Source organism: Pempheris klunzingeri, chromosome 12 (genome assembly GCF_042242105.1).
Source record: "Pempheris klunzingeri isolate RE-2024b chromosome 12, fPemKlu1.hap1, whole genome shotgun sequence".
In the NCBI taxonomy this organism is placed as follows: Eukaryota; Metazoa; Chordata; class Actinopteri; order Acropomatiformes; family Pempheridae; genus Pempheris; species Pempheris klunzingeri.
The window spans coordinates 16332214-16348669 of record NC_092023.1 but is presented as its reverse complement, the minus strand read 5'-3'; the positions used below and the strand labels follow the sequence as shown (position 1 = coordinate 16348669).

General features: G+C 39.7%; 1 protein-coding gene across 1 annotated transcript; it reads left to right on the top strand.

Annotated features, from left to right (window-relative positions):
• The first annotated feature begins 2901 nt into the window (after positions 1-2901).
• LOC139210896 (ankyrin repeat domain-containing protein 1-like) lies at positions 2902-10196 on the top strand. The gene is made up of 9 exons (XM_070841093.1): positions 2902-3027; positions 4921-5103; positions 5857-5985; positions 6442-6549; positions 6778-6876; positions 6995-7093; positions 7421-7519; positions 7910-8008; positions 8348-10196. Exons 1-9 carry the CDS (start codon positions 3001-3003, stop codon positions 8438-8440), a joined length of 936 nt encoding a protein of 311 aa, XP_070697194.1. The 5' UTR covers positions 2902-3000; the 3' UTR covers positions 8441-10196.
• The last annotated feature ends 6260 nt before the right edge of the window (positions 10197-16456 follow it).

Below are 16456 nucleotides of genomic sequence, written 5' to 3'. Positions count from 1 at the left end.
TCAGAAGAAATGGACAGCACCCGAGTCTGCAAAAATTTCAACAATTCTGTGTTTTTCTGTCAATATGGGGTGCTGTGTGTACATTAATGAGGAAAAAAAATGAATTTAAATGATTTTAGCAAATGGCTGCAATATAACAAAGAGTGAAAAATTGAAGGGGGTCTGAATACTTTCTGTACCCACTGTAAGTTGGAGACTGGTGTGTGTTGTGTTAGTAGCAGCAAAGGTTCCCTGAAACCTCCAGCCCGCAGCAGAGACGAGCAGCGGGCTACAGAGGGTGTGTAAGTTTACGTCTTTCTAGCTCAACACCTCCAGAACTTTTTCATGTGCTGACTCTAGTGACATCACTTGAGGACATTTATTAGACGTCGTGTAGTCCTCCCCGGAGACACTAAAAGCTTTATAGTACTTCATTCACATATGCAAGCAGAACTCCCCAGCACACCACCTTAAGGGAGTTCCCCCTTAAGCAAGTGCCATGAGTGCCGAAACAGAGGCACAAAAAAGATCCTTCAGTGGTTCTGAGCAGACATTGCAGAAAAAACAAACTTTGCAAGGACATTCTGTGTGAACATTTCCTGACTTTGCAGACACATTGATTAAGAATAATTCTATTATGATGATTAAAAAGTTGAAATGTATTTAGGTTTTGAAAATACATGGTTGCTTAGTGTGGACAGGATGCCAGAACAGAGAGAAAAAGATGCATTTTAAGAATCAACTTTTCAACTATCAACTATTCAACTATTCAAAGAAAGTGCAAATGTTGATGTTGTTCATGATGTTATGATACAAAAATCTCCGTCTTTTGCTGTCTAAAAGTATAAACTGACAACTGCAATAGCATCTGTTTATTCACAAGGTCATCCTTAAATTTGTGTTTGGACTTTTTTCACTTGTGTCATGGCTGCAGGTTTGGTTGGACGTGCCCTTCCCCTCCTTCTGCTGTGCACTTGAGCAAGACACTGAACTTCATTCTGCTGTGGCAAACACATTTACAGCTAGATGTAAAAGGCAGCAGCGTGCAATAACCCTGAAGGTCTCCATCCAGAACACTTTCCTCCTTTTACCATCTATTTCAGTCACAAGGTCAGTTTCAAAAATAGCTCGCAGCTATAAATTCCCTTTCAGAGGAATTGAAGGGTCAGACGTGGACAACATGGCTGCAAACATCTGAGTGACAGCTCAGTATTGACTTGAAAGGTTTAAAAGAAGAACGAAAAAAAAGCAGGACCACTGTCCTTATACACTGACCGTTATAATGTGTGTATCTTTCTGTAGCTCTGTACTGATCATAAACCGTCTTGACTAGCAATTTTAATTATATCATATTTTACTTTATTATTCTTCTGCTGTTTTAAATCATTATATGTTCATGTCTGCCAATAAACAAATACAAAGTCAGGTGTGTCTGTTTGTGGAGTTTAATGACAAGAGACAAATAACATACACTTTTACATGGTTCAGAATCATGTCAAACCTGATAAAGTTTGTTTATTAAATGTCCATAATTATTCTGGATATATTTGTATTAATTTTTTCCATCCCATTTTTACCATCTGTATTATCTGCATTACTTAATTCAGTGTGCTGGCATTTTTAAATTCACTTAATCTTACTTACCTTTATGTTCCAAAGGTGGGATAAATAACAACCAAAATAATAATTAAAAAAAAAAAGGCCAAACTTTTCCAAAGAAAGATTACACTCAGTACACTCGCTGTGGAAAATTTGCATTCGACATAAGTGAAATAGTTGAACAAAGGCCTCTGATTGGTGCATAGTGAGCTCATGCAGCTTGTGACCATCACATACCGTCAGGTGTCATCACTGTCAGAGTATGTGCTGTGCATCGCTCGGAGATGTGTAATATGCAGTATGACCACATTTACCAGCAGGGCAAAAAGCATCTAACATGACGTTACCTGGCCGCAGTCAGTCAGGCATCCTGCTGACCTTTGACCTCCGTCTGTGATTGGCTGCAGTCCAGTGGGAGAGTGTCTGGAAGTGTGACTATATATATGCATATATATATTTCTCACCCATCACCAACCTGTGATATCACTACATTTCTTTCGCCACATATCCAGTGACGCTGCCAAAGACTGTCTACTTAAAAAGATGAATCACTCTGTAGTCAGTAGAAAAAATCAGTTTACTAAATCAGCGAACACCAAAGTGACTACCAAAGCCACATTCCTCCCAAGTAGCTTGTTTTTAGGCAAACGTTTGGTAACTTGTCCTGTCAGGTTAGAGATTCAAGAAGTATTTAAACATGGATTTACAGCTGAATATTTGCTTAAGTGGAGTCTTTTGCTTTAAATGCTTCAGTTTCCTGCGCAGCTTCACTCCTCTGGTTTTTTATGTTCTATTTTAAGCTAACAAGAGGCTCAAATTTATTTTGTTCAGTGTCAAATGTGTCCAGTTTTCCATAAATGAAGACTTTAAATCTCTTTCTACCCACAAACTGAAATGCTGTGGTAGTAGTAAGTCATTGCCCTTTTCACTTTTGTTAAATTTTGTTTAAATGTTGTTACATTTGACCTTGTCAGAGGGCAAAGATGCAAGGTTCACGTGTCTTAAATTCTTCTTGTGTCACAGCCCGCAAATGTGACCCTTCAGCTTATCTAACAAGGACTGAATGAATGTCATCTGACTGTGAGCCAGAGTGACACATCCTACCTCACCTCCATCTTTGCATGGTGACACAGGGAAAGCCAGCAGAAGCCCAAACTGGGCAGAACTGGAGGTGGGAGGGTGTGGGTGATGTTGGTATCACTGCGCATGCACATGAGGACAGTAATGTGATCTGAGTTTAGTGACAGGATCCCTATTTTTTTCTACAGAGGTTTGACGGGGCTATATAAGAGGCAGAGGCTCCGGCTGCAGACAGAGGAGACAGACAGAGAGACACTGACCATCACAGACCAGGACCAGTGGACATAACTCTACCTCCAGTTACCCACAGTGCTATTAGACTACTTTACATCAAGGAGAAGAATGGGACTGCACAGTGTTGAGGAGCTGGTAAGTTCTGCTAATGTGAGTAAATGTAAATGAGAGGGACAAGGAGGAAGACAAGGAAGGATTTCTACACTATAAAATGTGTAATTGTTTAAACCTGAGAAACACATGAATGGAAATTTTCTTCATATGAAAGTGAAACATTAAGGATTTTCTGAGGGACGATCCCCAAAAAATAATGTATCTTTTTTTATTTCTAAATACAAAAAGATGTGTTTTTCTTAAAACGATTCTCAAATTCTCTTTTATTTTAAGACGAGTTCTGAAAAACAGAACCAGCTAATATACAAACAATCCAACGTAAAATGATCTCAGTCACTGCATCTCTTAATCTCTGCACACATCTCAGTGTAAACTCAGTGTTCTTTAAATCACCTCGTTTTTTTTGTTAAATTATCCTTTACTTACCAAGCTTAGGGGGTGGTCTGCTTAATCACAATTTAAGTTAAAGAAGTTAAAGTTAGGCGAAGTATGAAACTGATTAAACTGGTTCATCTATTACTGATGTTGCTGCACATTTCATCTTAACATTTTGAATTGAGATGTTCTCTTCCATAGTGATAAAAAGTTTGAGAGAAGGATTCATAATGTGCAAACAGTATGAATGGTTACATGAGTGATTCAGTAATTGAACATATAAACAGTTGTAAGTCATTTAAGAGCTGAAGTGTGTTAATGTGTTGGAGCGGTGGTGTGTTTACATTCCTCTGTTAGCAGCAGGACGCTGAGAGCGGCTCATGTGTTCAACTTCCAAATAATGTTTTTTTATTTTCTTTGCTTTTTCATATAAGCTTTTTTTCTGTAAATTGTTGAGTTCTTCCTTAGTTCACTAAACGTACAAAAGGTTTAAAGCTTAAGACAGGGATTTAGACTTTTATGACCTGTTTATGGCAACACAAAGCAGGAATTCACATCTTATCACTGGTGGACTGGTGGCTGTGTAAGGGGCACGAAGGATAAATGAAAAGGGCACCAACTTAATATGGGGGAGCACCAGCACGCAGAAAGTCATGTTACATTTATCGTGAAACGGATCTCTGGTTAAGATTAAAATTGTTTTATGTTACTTATATTTACTGTATAACTACTACACCTCTGCAATAAAAAATCAGTATATACTAAAAATGATTACCAACAGACTCTATAGAAGAAGTGGACGTAGCCAATGTCATGTCAACCATTGGTTTGTGGATAGCAGTTTTGAAGCCTCAAGTTTAGCTCTCTCGTTGCCGCCATCTTGGATTTTTGGAGCCAGAAGGCAGGCGTTCATTCCACAACGACTGTCTCTGATTGGTTAGTCAGCAGGTAGCCCCGCCTTAAAGCATACCCTGCTTCCTGGTCTATTTTCCTCTAAATGGGACCATAATTTACCAACTGAACATCATGCTGTGTTGAAGAGTTGAAACGAGACTATAAACTCATTAGGACATTTTTTACTGACGTAATAAACCAAGTGAGAAGTTCACTCATTTTCTCATAGACTTCCATACAATTGGACTTCTTTTTGGAGCTAGTGGAGTGGCCCCCTGCTGGTTAGTAAAAAAAGGATGCAGATTTCAGGCACTTCCGCATTGGCTTCACTTTTCAGACCCAGAAGCAACGTCCACTTCTTTTATACAGTCTTTATACTTTATATGCTATTAACTAATCAACCAATTAGAGGCACATAGAGGCCAACACATTTTCTGGCATGGAGGGAAACCATGCCATTTGGCTCTGTATTGCATTTTCTCCACTGGAAAGGCACCTTATAGAGCACTTTATCATGTTTTTTGATTGATCTACCAGATTAGCATCCAAGAAGGTACATTTGCTTCATTTTTTGAAGCCCCATCCCCATTTTACCACTGTGTGTACTCCAAAGAGATGTAATCCCCCATCTCTTCTGCTCTTCAGGTGTCCGGTAAGAGGTCAGAGGGCAAAGAGGCAGATGACTTCCAAGGGGGCGTGTATGAGGCGGCTGTCAATCAAGAGAAGCAGGATGACCGCAGGTCCCACAGGGAGCTGGTGGGAGGAGATCTGTCAGAGGAGAATGACAGTGGCAGCGAACAGGAGGAAGTCAGTGTGGCAGCTCTCAATGTAAGAACACATGGATAGCAACACTGTAATGTAAGAACACATGCATGACAACACTGCACTGTTGGATGGGTCCACAAGGAAGTGATTCTCATACGACTAATTTGAATTAATTAATATGATTTCAGTAGGAGTAACTGTGATATCAGTGACCAGCAGCTGTAGCAGTAACAATATGAGACGCATTAACAATAAAGTGGTATTGGTGGTAACTTCAGTCGGACAAGGTTGATGTTAGTCCTGCAAAGTCTTTAGTTACCTTCTATGGGTTTGGTTCATGCTGCGACCTGGAGGCCTTAAAGAGTATAACATCTCATTCTTGATTGTAATCTACCCAGGAGTAAACAGCACTGTAAGCCTCATTATGATGGTATTGACATTAGCTGGTGCACTGAGAGTTTATTAGAGATGAAAAATGTAAACACGTCAACCATTTAACATTTGTATAATTCATTAAGGGTAAATGCTGCAAACCTCACTGACAGATTTGTAGCAATCATTTGGTCTGAAGAGGCCACTCAGGACCAAGTTCAGCTTTGAGGTTTTCTGTGGATTTGTGTATGAGTGGAAAATAATGGAGTAATAAAAAGAGAAGATGAAGAGTAAAGACAGTACCATTTTGAGTACAAATGTAAGGACATATATAATATATATGATATTCTCCTCATTGCCATTGCAGGTTATTATTTCACTTGCAAAGCAAATGATAAGTTATGTTGTGTGCTCACGCCGTCTGTCTTGTTGCTTCCCTGTCAGACGGATAAAAGCGGCAGGCTGAAGCTGGAGACAGTGGATGACCTGTTCAACATCCTGCAGCTGAGGAAGAGGAGAAGGGAGAGGAAGGCTCCCGTCCACAAGACACAACAGCCAGAGCCGGAGACTGTGGTGAGATTATATTCTTCATTCCACTGTTTTAATGACCTCTCCTGACAAACGTTTAACTTTGCTCTTCAGGAGAGAAATATGCATAAATGGTTATTAGAATATTTGCATTTTGTGTGGGCTGGATTTCCTGAACTTCTTCAACCTCGAGTGCCTCATACCACTGTGATAGAATTGTATATTGTAACTCTGAGGATGCCATCACAAAAGAAAAAGAAGCTTAGCTGAACCCACATGTGGCTTCCTCTGTTGCAGAAAGGGTCTGGTACCAGCCACATTATACATTCAAGGATAAAAATGTTCGTTTAAGACACTTTAACAACTAGACAGAGAGCTGAGACCGAGCAGTGGTTACCAACTTTCTGTGTGTTTATTGGTTAGATGAATCATTGCTGAGTGTTTTGACTGATCCATTATTCACAGTTTATGTTTTTTTTTTCTTTTGCATATACCTTCCAGCCAGAGACTGTGGATGAGCAGATGTTTCTGACGGCAGCCATGGAGAACAAACTGCCCGTGGTGGAGAAGTACCTGACTGATGGAGGAAACCCCAATGTAGCCGACCATGTGAGTGCCACACGGCAGCGTCTGCCACTGTGGACATGGCAACGTGTCATAACTCTCATGTAAAAGAAAAAAAAAAAGTTATCATACTTTCACGAAAAAGTACTTTGGTATAAGATTTACGTACATGAAGCTTTTAAAGGGAGTAAAAAACTTTTTATTTCAATATAATTCGGTAAAGAAACAGTACTTGATCCTTTAAAAAAAAATGTTTTTTCACATCATATCCAGTTTCAAAGAACAGCTCTGCACAAAGCCTCATTCAAAGGACATGTGGAGGTCATGAAAAGACTCTTAGAGGCTGGAGCTTCAATTGAGAAAAAAGACAAGGTAGGACATTTAAAGTTTGCTCTGTCTTTCATAGTTTCTGTGTCCTACTTTCTTTTCATTTTCATTATTCACATAAACAGACACCCTCCCACTCACACAGTGTCTGTTTGTGTTTCAGCTGGAGGCCACCGCGGTCCATTGGGCCTGCAGAGGAGGCAGCCTGCCGGCCCTGCAGCTCCTCCTCGACCAGGGAGCCAAGCTCACCTACAGGGACAAGGTTGGCTCATATTCTGATTTTGGAAGAAGCGTTACTAGAGGTCATCTCTGCAGTCAGAGAGTTCTTATTCCTTCACGTGTAACTTAAGGCCAAACTGTACCTGTAGGTTGTGAACATGACGCACTTTGACACCATCTGGTGGTGGTATTAAAAAATACACCAGCGTCAGCGACAATGTAAACGCACTAACACTCAAGTCTTTGATGATTCATAAAAATATTTACATCTGTGTGCATAAAATGTACAGATGGGGCTCTTGTAGAATAATAAGTATTGGTCATTTCCCTTGCATTATTTGAGAAAACTGAAATCCTCTCCTCTCCTCAGCTGCACAGCACCCCTCTCCATGTTGCTGTGAGGACAGGACACTGCGAGTGTGCTGAGCATCTCATTCACTGTGGGGCAGACGTCAACGCCAAAGACAGAGTAAGGACTTAGAAATCACCAGTGTTCCTACAGCTGCATTAAACTGCCTGCAGTAGAGCATAAATCTCACACAGCTACACAAACTAGTCCACGGGAGCTGATTTGATGAAAGTAATATGTGGTCCTACAGATAATTAGATATATGATCAATTAAATATCAGTCATTGTGCTGTCTTTCTGGTCTGGAGGAGCAGCCATTGTTAGCTGCAGCTGCAAGTTAAAGAAAATTCTTTCTGAATAAGTCAGTCATGCGTGAATAATAAAACTGATACCTGCCACACTGTGAGTTGAAAGAAACACAAGTTGGTATTTGTTATTGAAAAGACAATACCTCATTCAGACTGAGAAAGATCTGATATGCTAAATGTATATTTTCCTCCCCGTGTGTAGGACGGAGACACGCCCATGCACGACGCTGTGAGAATAAACAGATTCAAGATGATAAAGCTGCTGATGATGTACGGGGCCAGTCTTAACACGAAGAACTGTGTAAGTGCCAAACAAGGCCTCAGCACAATCCCACAGAGAAAATGTGTATAAGCAATCAGAGATAATATTTTCAAATTCTGGCATCAACATATTCAACATATTCAGAGGCACCAACATTTTCTGTTGTTTGACAAGTAAGTATATGATGGACACTGACCTTTTAGATATCACCAGATAGGTCAAATCTCCCACTGCTAAACCCACTACAGGTCTGACAATAAGCAAAAAGCCACTAATAGTCTGAATTCCAATTGCATATCCCTCTTCAGGGACCATTACTACAGAATTGAAAGGATAAGTCTGGATTTACAGTCTTATGTGTTTTTTTTTCCTTCCCAGGATGGAAAAACACCAATGGAGACACTGTATTCGTGGCAGAATGGAGCCAAGAACCTCCTGTGCAACTTCAGCCAGGAGAAGCCCACCCCGTAGGACCCAACACATTCCAGTAAAAGAGGAATTCAGCGTACATTCAACAGGTTCAGCCACGGGATCGGCTGGCTTATCAAGAAAAATGTGGTAGAAAGGAGGAAAAAAATCTTCTTTTTTTTCGAGCCCATTCTGGTAAATTTCCATACTATGGTTCACGAAGCGGGCAGGTTTCCAGGGAGCGTTCACATCGCATTCAAAATGCCACACATGTCAACTGACAAGCCCTTCAGGAGATATCTGTTGTTAAATCTCAAGTTGGTGTAGTGAAGTAGTATGTGATAAACTTACTCCTAAACTTTGTTGAGGTTTTTTGAAGTGGGAACCTGCCAGCCTTTTACCATTGACCTTCTTCATATGATAAATCAATTCTACATCTTGATTAGAGTCACACAGGAGGGACGGAGGGAGCCTTTGATTAACAATGTGAAATCTAATTAGGATAATATGACTGTCAGCATTGATATATTGGTTGATGGCCAAATATTGCTGGACAATGTCTCGGTAGACTACATGAAGATTTTCTTTTTCTTAATATTTACTCGAGGCTGACTTGAAGTCAGCGATACTGCATCGAGACGATGACGTATTTATAGATCAATGGCAACTTACGTCAGTGATTGATTTATTGAGTTGGATTGATTTATTTCAGTACCAAACACTTAATAACTGAGAGACTATTCTGTAGTTGGTCAGATTATAGCTAAATATATAAATGTAAATTGTTTTGTTTTAAATTTATTTAAGGGAAACAACTAGGAGACACTGCTTTAGTTTTTTCCAGATGTACGTCACCTAGTTTATACTTTCCTTGCAGTCCCATTGGATCGACAGCCTGTCTATCAATTCCAGTGTAAAACTGAAATTATTTATTTGTATGAAATTGCTACAGCTCTGTGTGAAAAGTTAGAAAACGGGGGAATCAAGCCTCCTCTTGCTGTTAGATGATGTGTGTTGTTATACTTAAACATTCGGGCGAGTTTCACTAAGTTCTTTGGTCTTATGGATTTTATGATTGAGAGATAAGACGGGAAGAAGCATGTTATTGGATCAGGCTGAGAAGAATCTCTCCACTTACCCTTGTTTTAATGATGATGGTGATCTGCAGATTTACACTTCTACTAAGTTTTTTTTTTCGTTTCAGTTTGTCATTGCTAGAGCTTCGATAGACCACATCTCCTGCAGCCACATGCAATTATCAAATGTCCTTTCATGCACACTGGGCAGGTGTGCTTGATATCCGTACTTTACCACATTATCCAATTCTCGAGACAATTTAGCATTTTGAAAATTCATTATTTCTGCTGCCAGAAACAGTCCACAACCCTACAACCCTGTGTATCTACATTTCCTCAAACCTCGTGAAAATGGTTGAGCACTTGTTTGTAGGTTTAGTCTTAACAGCCGTTAGACAAAACTCATTCTGTTCAGACTTTTCCAGATTCCTCTACTGAAGCTCTGGAATTTAAACAACTTATTGAAGGTTACAGCATTGACAGAAAGAGCTTCAACTGGCCTCAGCTCAGCCAAAGGTTAGGGTCTAACCCTTAAAACACAGACACACACACACACACACACATACAAAAGAGTGTGAGAGGGAAGCTGCTGAAACGTTGCTGGTTCAGAGGATGTTTGACAAGTGTTTATGTGGATGGAACAAGTCTTGATGTATGTAAACAGACTTATTCTTTATTGTTAAAGACGTTTGTAAATGTTGCCTTGTATTTAATGATTGATTGAATAAAAGTTTTGAATTTTAGTGTTGTTATTGATTATAGAGTGTGTGTGTGTGTGAGAGAGAGAGAGAGAGAGAGAGAGAGAGAACAGATGTGACTTGGCCATTGAAGCACAGACAAACATGGCTACTTCATAGAAGGGCTTGGTTTGACACAGATAGGACCCCCCCACCTGTGAACAGTGTAGCTCTGGGATCAGCACGTACCCCTGACAGTAGGATGAGGGTTGGGAGTCATCATAGGCATCATGTAACTCAAATTTCATTGAAATAGTAATGACAGATTTTAAACACTTAGACTTAGCCAAGGGTGTGGTGGGAAGATTTTAGATAACCTGCCATGGTTTTTTCCTCTTGCTCCTCTGTACTTTTCCACTGTGTGATTACTGACTGCATGGTGGGTTTGCTGCCAAGAAAAAAGTGTTTTTCTGCTTTAATCCAACAAATGTTCTGTCTCTGGTTTCACTGGTGACTAACATTTGTGGGCGACAGCAACGCTTGTTGGTTTAGGTAGCTTATGTTAGCGATTAGGTGCATGAAGCTCCAGCAGTGTCCATGACAATTACATTTCAAATGAATGGTGATGTTTAGTATAGTACGTTTAAAAATAGTCTATAACATGGAGAAACTAACAAGAGTCGTTAGAAAGTAGCCAACAGAAAATATTTCCTCCAAAGCCGCTCTTACACAAAACATGTCTTCCCTGTTTCTACATCTTTCCTCCACTTCTCTTTCTCTTTAAGTACTCCTGTCTCCTCTGTTCATCTACATCACATCTGGCACGGTAGCGCCAAGTTATATGTTTGTGTAACCTCATCCCTAATCCACAAAGCACTCCTTCTGGACGCAAGTACAGACTACCCTTGTGCAGGAAGGCCTGTTTTAGTAAGACCTTTGTTTCCTCAGCTACACCAACCTTCAATAAATAACCTCCTTTTAACTTGTCTGTGTTTGCGACCCCTGCAATTTAAGTTTCCCTGTAATGAAAGTTCATGAAATAATCACGAAATTTAATCTATGAATTAGTGCCCATGGACATGAATTTCTCATTTCTATCGTGTCCTTGAGCATGGATTTCAAACTGATGTATTTCTATGGGATTATCTTTTCATGTCTCTATCACATCTGTTTTTCTGTCAGTGGGACTTCTGCAGGACCTGGGAGCACTGAAACTGTGCTGTTATTTTTGTTTTTTTTAAACTATAATCGCTTCATTACTCAGCATTTAACCACAACATGTTATCCTTGTTTTCCCTCCTACTGTACATTACTGGACGTCAGCGTACATTACCATAGAATAACATACGGTACTGTGCACTTCGATATGCTACCATAGAATACCATTGATTACCGACACAGACAGTCTCTTGTGTGCATAGACTGTGTGGGGATGGGAAATGTCATTTGTAATTCACGTACTACATATAATGTGGCCAGATATGACTAATTTTGATCCAAATTTGCAAAAAGTTGTCTGTTCAAAAAATGGGGGTGCGAAAACATGTTTGCTCCACATAGTCTCATAATGGAGGTGCAGCTGCTCCGCCTGCTCGAGTGCTCTGACATCTATGACCATAGCATGGAATACCATAGATGATGTAGAATACCATACCAATACTGTGTAATGCCATAGATATACATACAGTGGGGCAAAAAAGTATTTAGTCAGCCACCAATTGTGCAAGTTCTCCCACTTAAAAAGATGAGAGAGGCCTGTAATTTTCATCATAGGTACACTTCAACTATGAGAGACAGAATGGGGGGAAAGAATCCAGGAAATCACATTGTAGGATTTTTAATGAATTAATTGGTAAATTCCTCGGTAAAATAAGTATTTGGTCACAAACAAGATTTCTGGCTCTCACAGACCTGTAACTTCTTCTTTAAGAGGCTCCTCTGTCCTCCAATCCCTCAAACAGTCACACTCCAAACTCCACTATGGCCAAGACCAAAGAGCTGTCAAAGGACACCAGAAACAAAATTGTAGACCTGCAACAGGCTGGGAAGACTGAATCTGCAATAGGTAAGCAGCTTGGTGTGAAGAAATCAACTGTGGGAGCAATTATTAGAAAATGGAAGACATACAAGACTACTGATAATCTCCCTCGATCTGGGGCTCCACGCAAGATCTCACCCCGTGGGATCAAAAGAACGGTGAGCAAAAATCCCAGAACCACACGGGGGGACCTAGTGAATGACCTGCAGAAAGCTGGGACCAAAGTAACAAAGGCTACCATCAGTAACACACTACGCCGCCAGGGACTCAAATCCTGCAGTGCCAGACGTGTCCCCTGCTTAAGCCAGTACATGTCCAAGCCCGTCTGAAGTTTGCTAGGGAGCATTTGGATGATCCAGAAGAGGATTGGGAGAATGTCATATGGTCAGATGAAACCAAAATAGAACTTTTTGGTAAAAACTCAACTTGTCGTGTTTGGAGGAGAAAGAATGCTGAGTTTCATCCAAAGAACACCATACCTACTGTGAAGCATGGGGGTGGAAACATCATGCTGTGGGGCTGTTTTTCTGCAAAGGGACCAGGATGACTGATCCATGTAAAGGAAAGAATGAATGGGGCCATGTATCGTGAGATTTTGGGTGAAAACCTCCTTCCATCAGCAAGGGCATTGAAGATGAAACATGGCTGGGTCTTTCAGCATGACAATGATCCCAAACACACCGCCCGGGCAACAAAGGAGTAGCTTCGTAAGAAGCATTTCAAGGTCCTGGAGTGGCCTAGCCAGTCTCCAGATCTCAACCCCATAGAAAATCTTTGGAGGGAGTTGAAAGTCCGTGTTGCCCAGTGACAGCCCCAAAACATCGCTGCTCTAGAGGAGATCTGCATGGAGGAATGGGCCAAAATACCAGCAACAGTGTGTGAAAAGACTGTGTGACTGTGTGAAGACTTACAGAAAATGTTTGACCTCTGTCATTGCCAACAAAGGTATATAACAAAGTATTGAGATGAACTTTTGTTATTGACCAAATACTTATTTTCCACCATAATTTGCAAATAAATTCTTTAAAAATCAGACAATGTGATTTTTTTTTTTTTCTCATTTTGTCTCTCATAGTTTTGGTATACCTATGATGAAAATTACAGGCCTCTCTCATCTTTTTAAGTGGGAGAACTTGCACAATTGGTGGCTGACTAAATACTTTTTGCCCCACTGTACATATTATTATGTGCTGCAATCTTCAAGGCTGCCTGTGGTCTCTGTCCTGTTTGCTACCTGTGTCCTGGTGTGGTATTCCTCCAGCAGAGCACAGAGGATGGGCACTGAGCTACCAGATCCATACAATAGAAGAGAACTTATTTATATAGAGCTCAAAGCTAAAGTTATAAACTAATGCATATTATCAAGTTGGGTTCTGATTTTGAACAATACTGAGCAAATGAATACAGTGGATTAAACTTGGAAAATATCAATGTTAATTAGCATGAATGCTAATGTCATCCCATTATGTCAGTACCTGTGTAATCCCTTCTCCTGCTTATTGTGTTCACTGTCTGGACAGATGGGTATTAATGTGTTGCCCTTTCGACTCTTTGTGTCAGCCACTCATCTTAATGTCTGACTTGGTCCTCATTTCATAGCAGGCTACAGGGAGCTGAGTTACTCATGAAGCTTTGAGGCCGTCATTATGGTGACATCTCCTGGGCCACCTGTGGTATGACATTCATAGAAGGATTCAATTCAAGATCACAATGATGATATTTTGTCCAGTAATAAGTTATAATTATGAGCGGATCCTGGTCCAAAGGTTACTGCTAAAAGGTCAGAAGCTGTATGTGAACACAGGAGATCACATTGTTACATCTGTAAAATGTGTTGACTCACCCATGGATAATATTTAAAAACAGAGTAGATCATCAACCCCTCTCTACTTTCCACTCACTCCTTGAACTGCCAAGCGAAAGAGGAGGCTGCAAGTAAAAGGACAACAAGCAGGAAAGAGAGACAAAACTTTCCACTGGTTTCATACGCTGTTACTCTCAGCCTGCATGTTGCCTCGGGTCTGCAAAATGTGGTCTTTATTTTTGAAATCCTGCTTTCAGGCTAATCGGGCTGATACAGAATATCTCTTTCACGAATGTTAAAATAAAATTAGCATGAAAGTCTGCCGGGCTACCATTCTGTTTCTCTTCACTTGTATATGTTATTTGTTCAAAATATTATATTAATCTTGTAAAGGTTTAGAGAGAAGGAAATGGAAAAAGCAGGAAGAACACAGCCAAAGGCCACACTGAAGGATTCCTCACTATTTGTTCTTGTCTTTAAGTGCAATAAAAGCAATGAAGGTAAGAGCTGATTTTCACAAAGCAACCATGTTTTTGATGCTTGTCGCTGGTCGTTCTCACTCAACAAACATACCTCCATTTCTATTTAACTGTCCAATCTAACAGTAATCAGCATAATACATGATAACCAAGTTCAAAAGATAAGACATTGCCTACGCTACCAGGTTACAATGTTTAATTTTGCAAGTTGTATAATATCATAACACTATATCAACATAACATATAAACACAGCACACAGAATTGGGGTCACTTTATTTGTAGATAAATTGTAATAGCCATTACACCTTGTTGCCAATTTGTCCAAGAGGCCCACTTCTTTTTTATTGAAAAATTTCTATATTTTTTTAAACTTTTTCAGAACCTAGGAAACCTAATACCATGTGCAATAAGCCACAATAACCCTGAAACCAATCAGGAGAAGAAGAATCCTTTTAGGCATATGTGCTGGGTGAACAAATTCCATTACATCGGAACGGACATCATCTTGGAACATAGTATCCACTTTCCATAAAACATTTATGTTTTGGATGCAGAAACCCACAGAGTGATGTACTTTTTACTGTATACTAGTATTTACTAGTCTAAATTGTTCCACAAAAAGTCAGATACTTTTGCATACACAGGGACACTAACAGCTTGTGCTAATCATCGGCTCTAATGCCTCAGTATGAGAGTTGGTTCTATTCAATTTCTCCCTCTCACTGTGTTCTGTGGTGTCACCTATTGGTGTTAACGGTTGTGGTGACTTCTGGGCTTAGTAATGCTGAACCTAAGCACAGTCCCACTCGTGAGACAGTAGAATCTTGGCCTATTATTAAAGTTTATCTTGACAAGCATTACCTGTAATTGGTTTAAAAACGGTGTACCACAGGGATCCATTTTGGGCACTCTCCTATTTACAATGAATATACTGTTATGGCACTGCTTCATGCAGATTATATTGTTTTTGCTGACTCTGCCTGTTTAGCCATGTGGAAAATATAGCTATTTTGTTATCATAACATAACAAAAATTAATTGTTTTCAACATCCAGAGATATAGATTACACCAATTTGCATATCTCCACTGTGGGATTACAGAACACTTAAATCTTTGCATCTGGCCAAACACACTGTGGTTGAAAGAAGTCTTTGTGCGCCTTTGTGTGAATATTGCCAGTTCATATTCTTTGTAGTAAATCATTTAAATTCACATGCCTGTGTACATTAAACTTATCAGATAAGGAAATTATAAACACACAAATACAAATATATGTAATATATGTAAGTAAAGTGCATATGTAGATAACATACCTAAACCAATTAGAAATGTGGGCACCAAGACCACATCATGGAAAGCTGGTACCAAGCACAGTCATGTTGTTGGTACTTTTCCATACTTAAAATAAAAAAGGTCAAGCATCGTCACGCACTTTTTTTCCTTCCCATGGAGGGCGTGGACACCATCAGCTGTGCCAACAATGAGGCCCCCTTCGACCCATGTGGCTACAGGATGTATTAACACACAGCAAGTGATTTAGTGGACAAACAGCAGCTATCTGGACAGAGGACAAAAAGGTAATTCATGACAATTCATCATCATTAAATTACTTTTAGTGGGATCATCTCATGATGACATCATCATACCATATGCCACAAAGTCTCTTGACCAAATAAATGATTCAGGGAAAACTGTAGATAAAAGATTTAATCTGTAATTACATTTTGTTTCATATATTCAAAGATATCTGCCTGATGTAATACCCAACAGTGGAAGAAAGTCTATTGCATAATCTAAATATTATTATATTATTATTGGAGGCTGTAGTTTGTGGTGCTGTTAAATTGTTTTGCTTTTGACAAGTGTTTCTAATATTTTGTCTGCTCCAATTAAATCATCAAAATTACCCCCCTCATTTAGTTAATATATATATATATATGTATGTATAGACCTGACACCAGATATTTTCACTAGAGGGCATCAATAATACTTTTTGCATTCCCT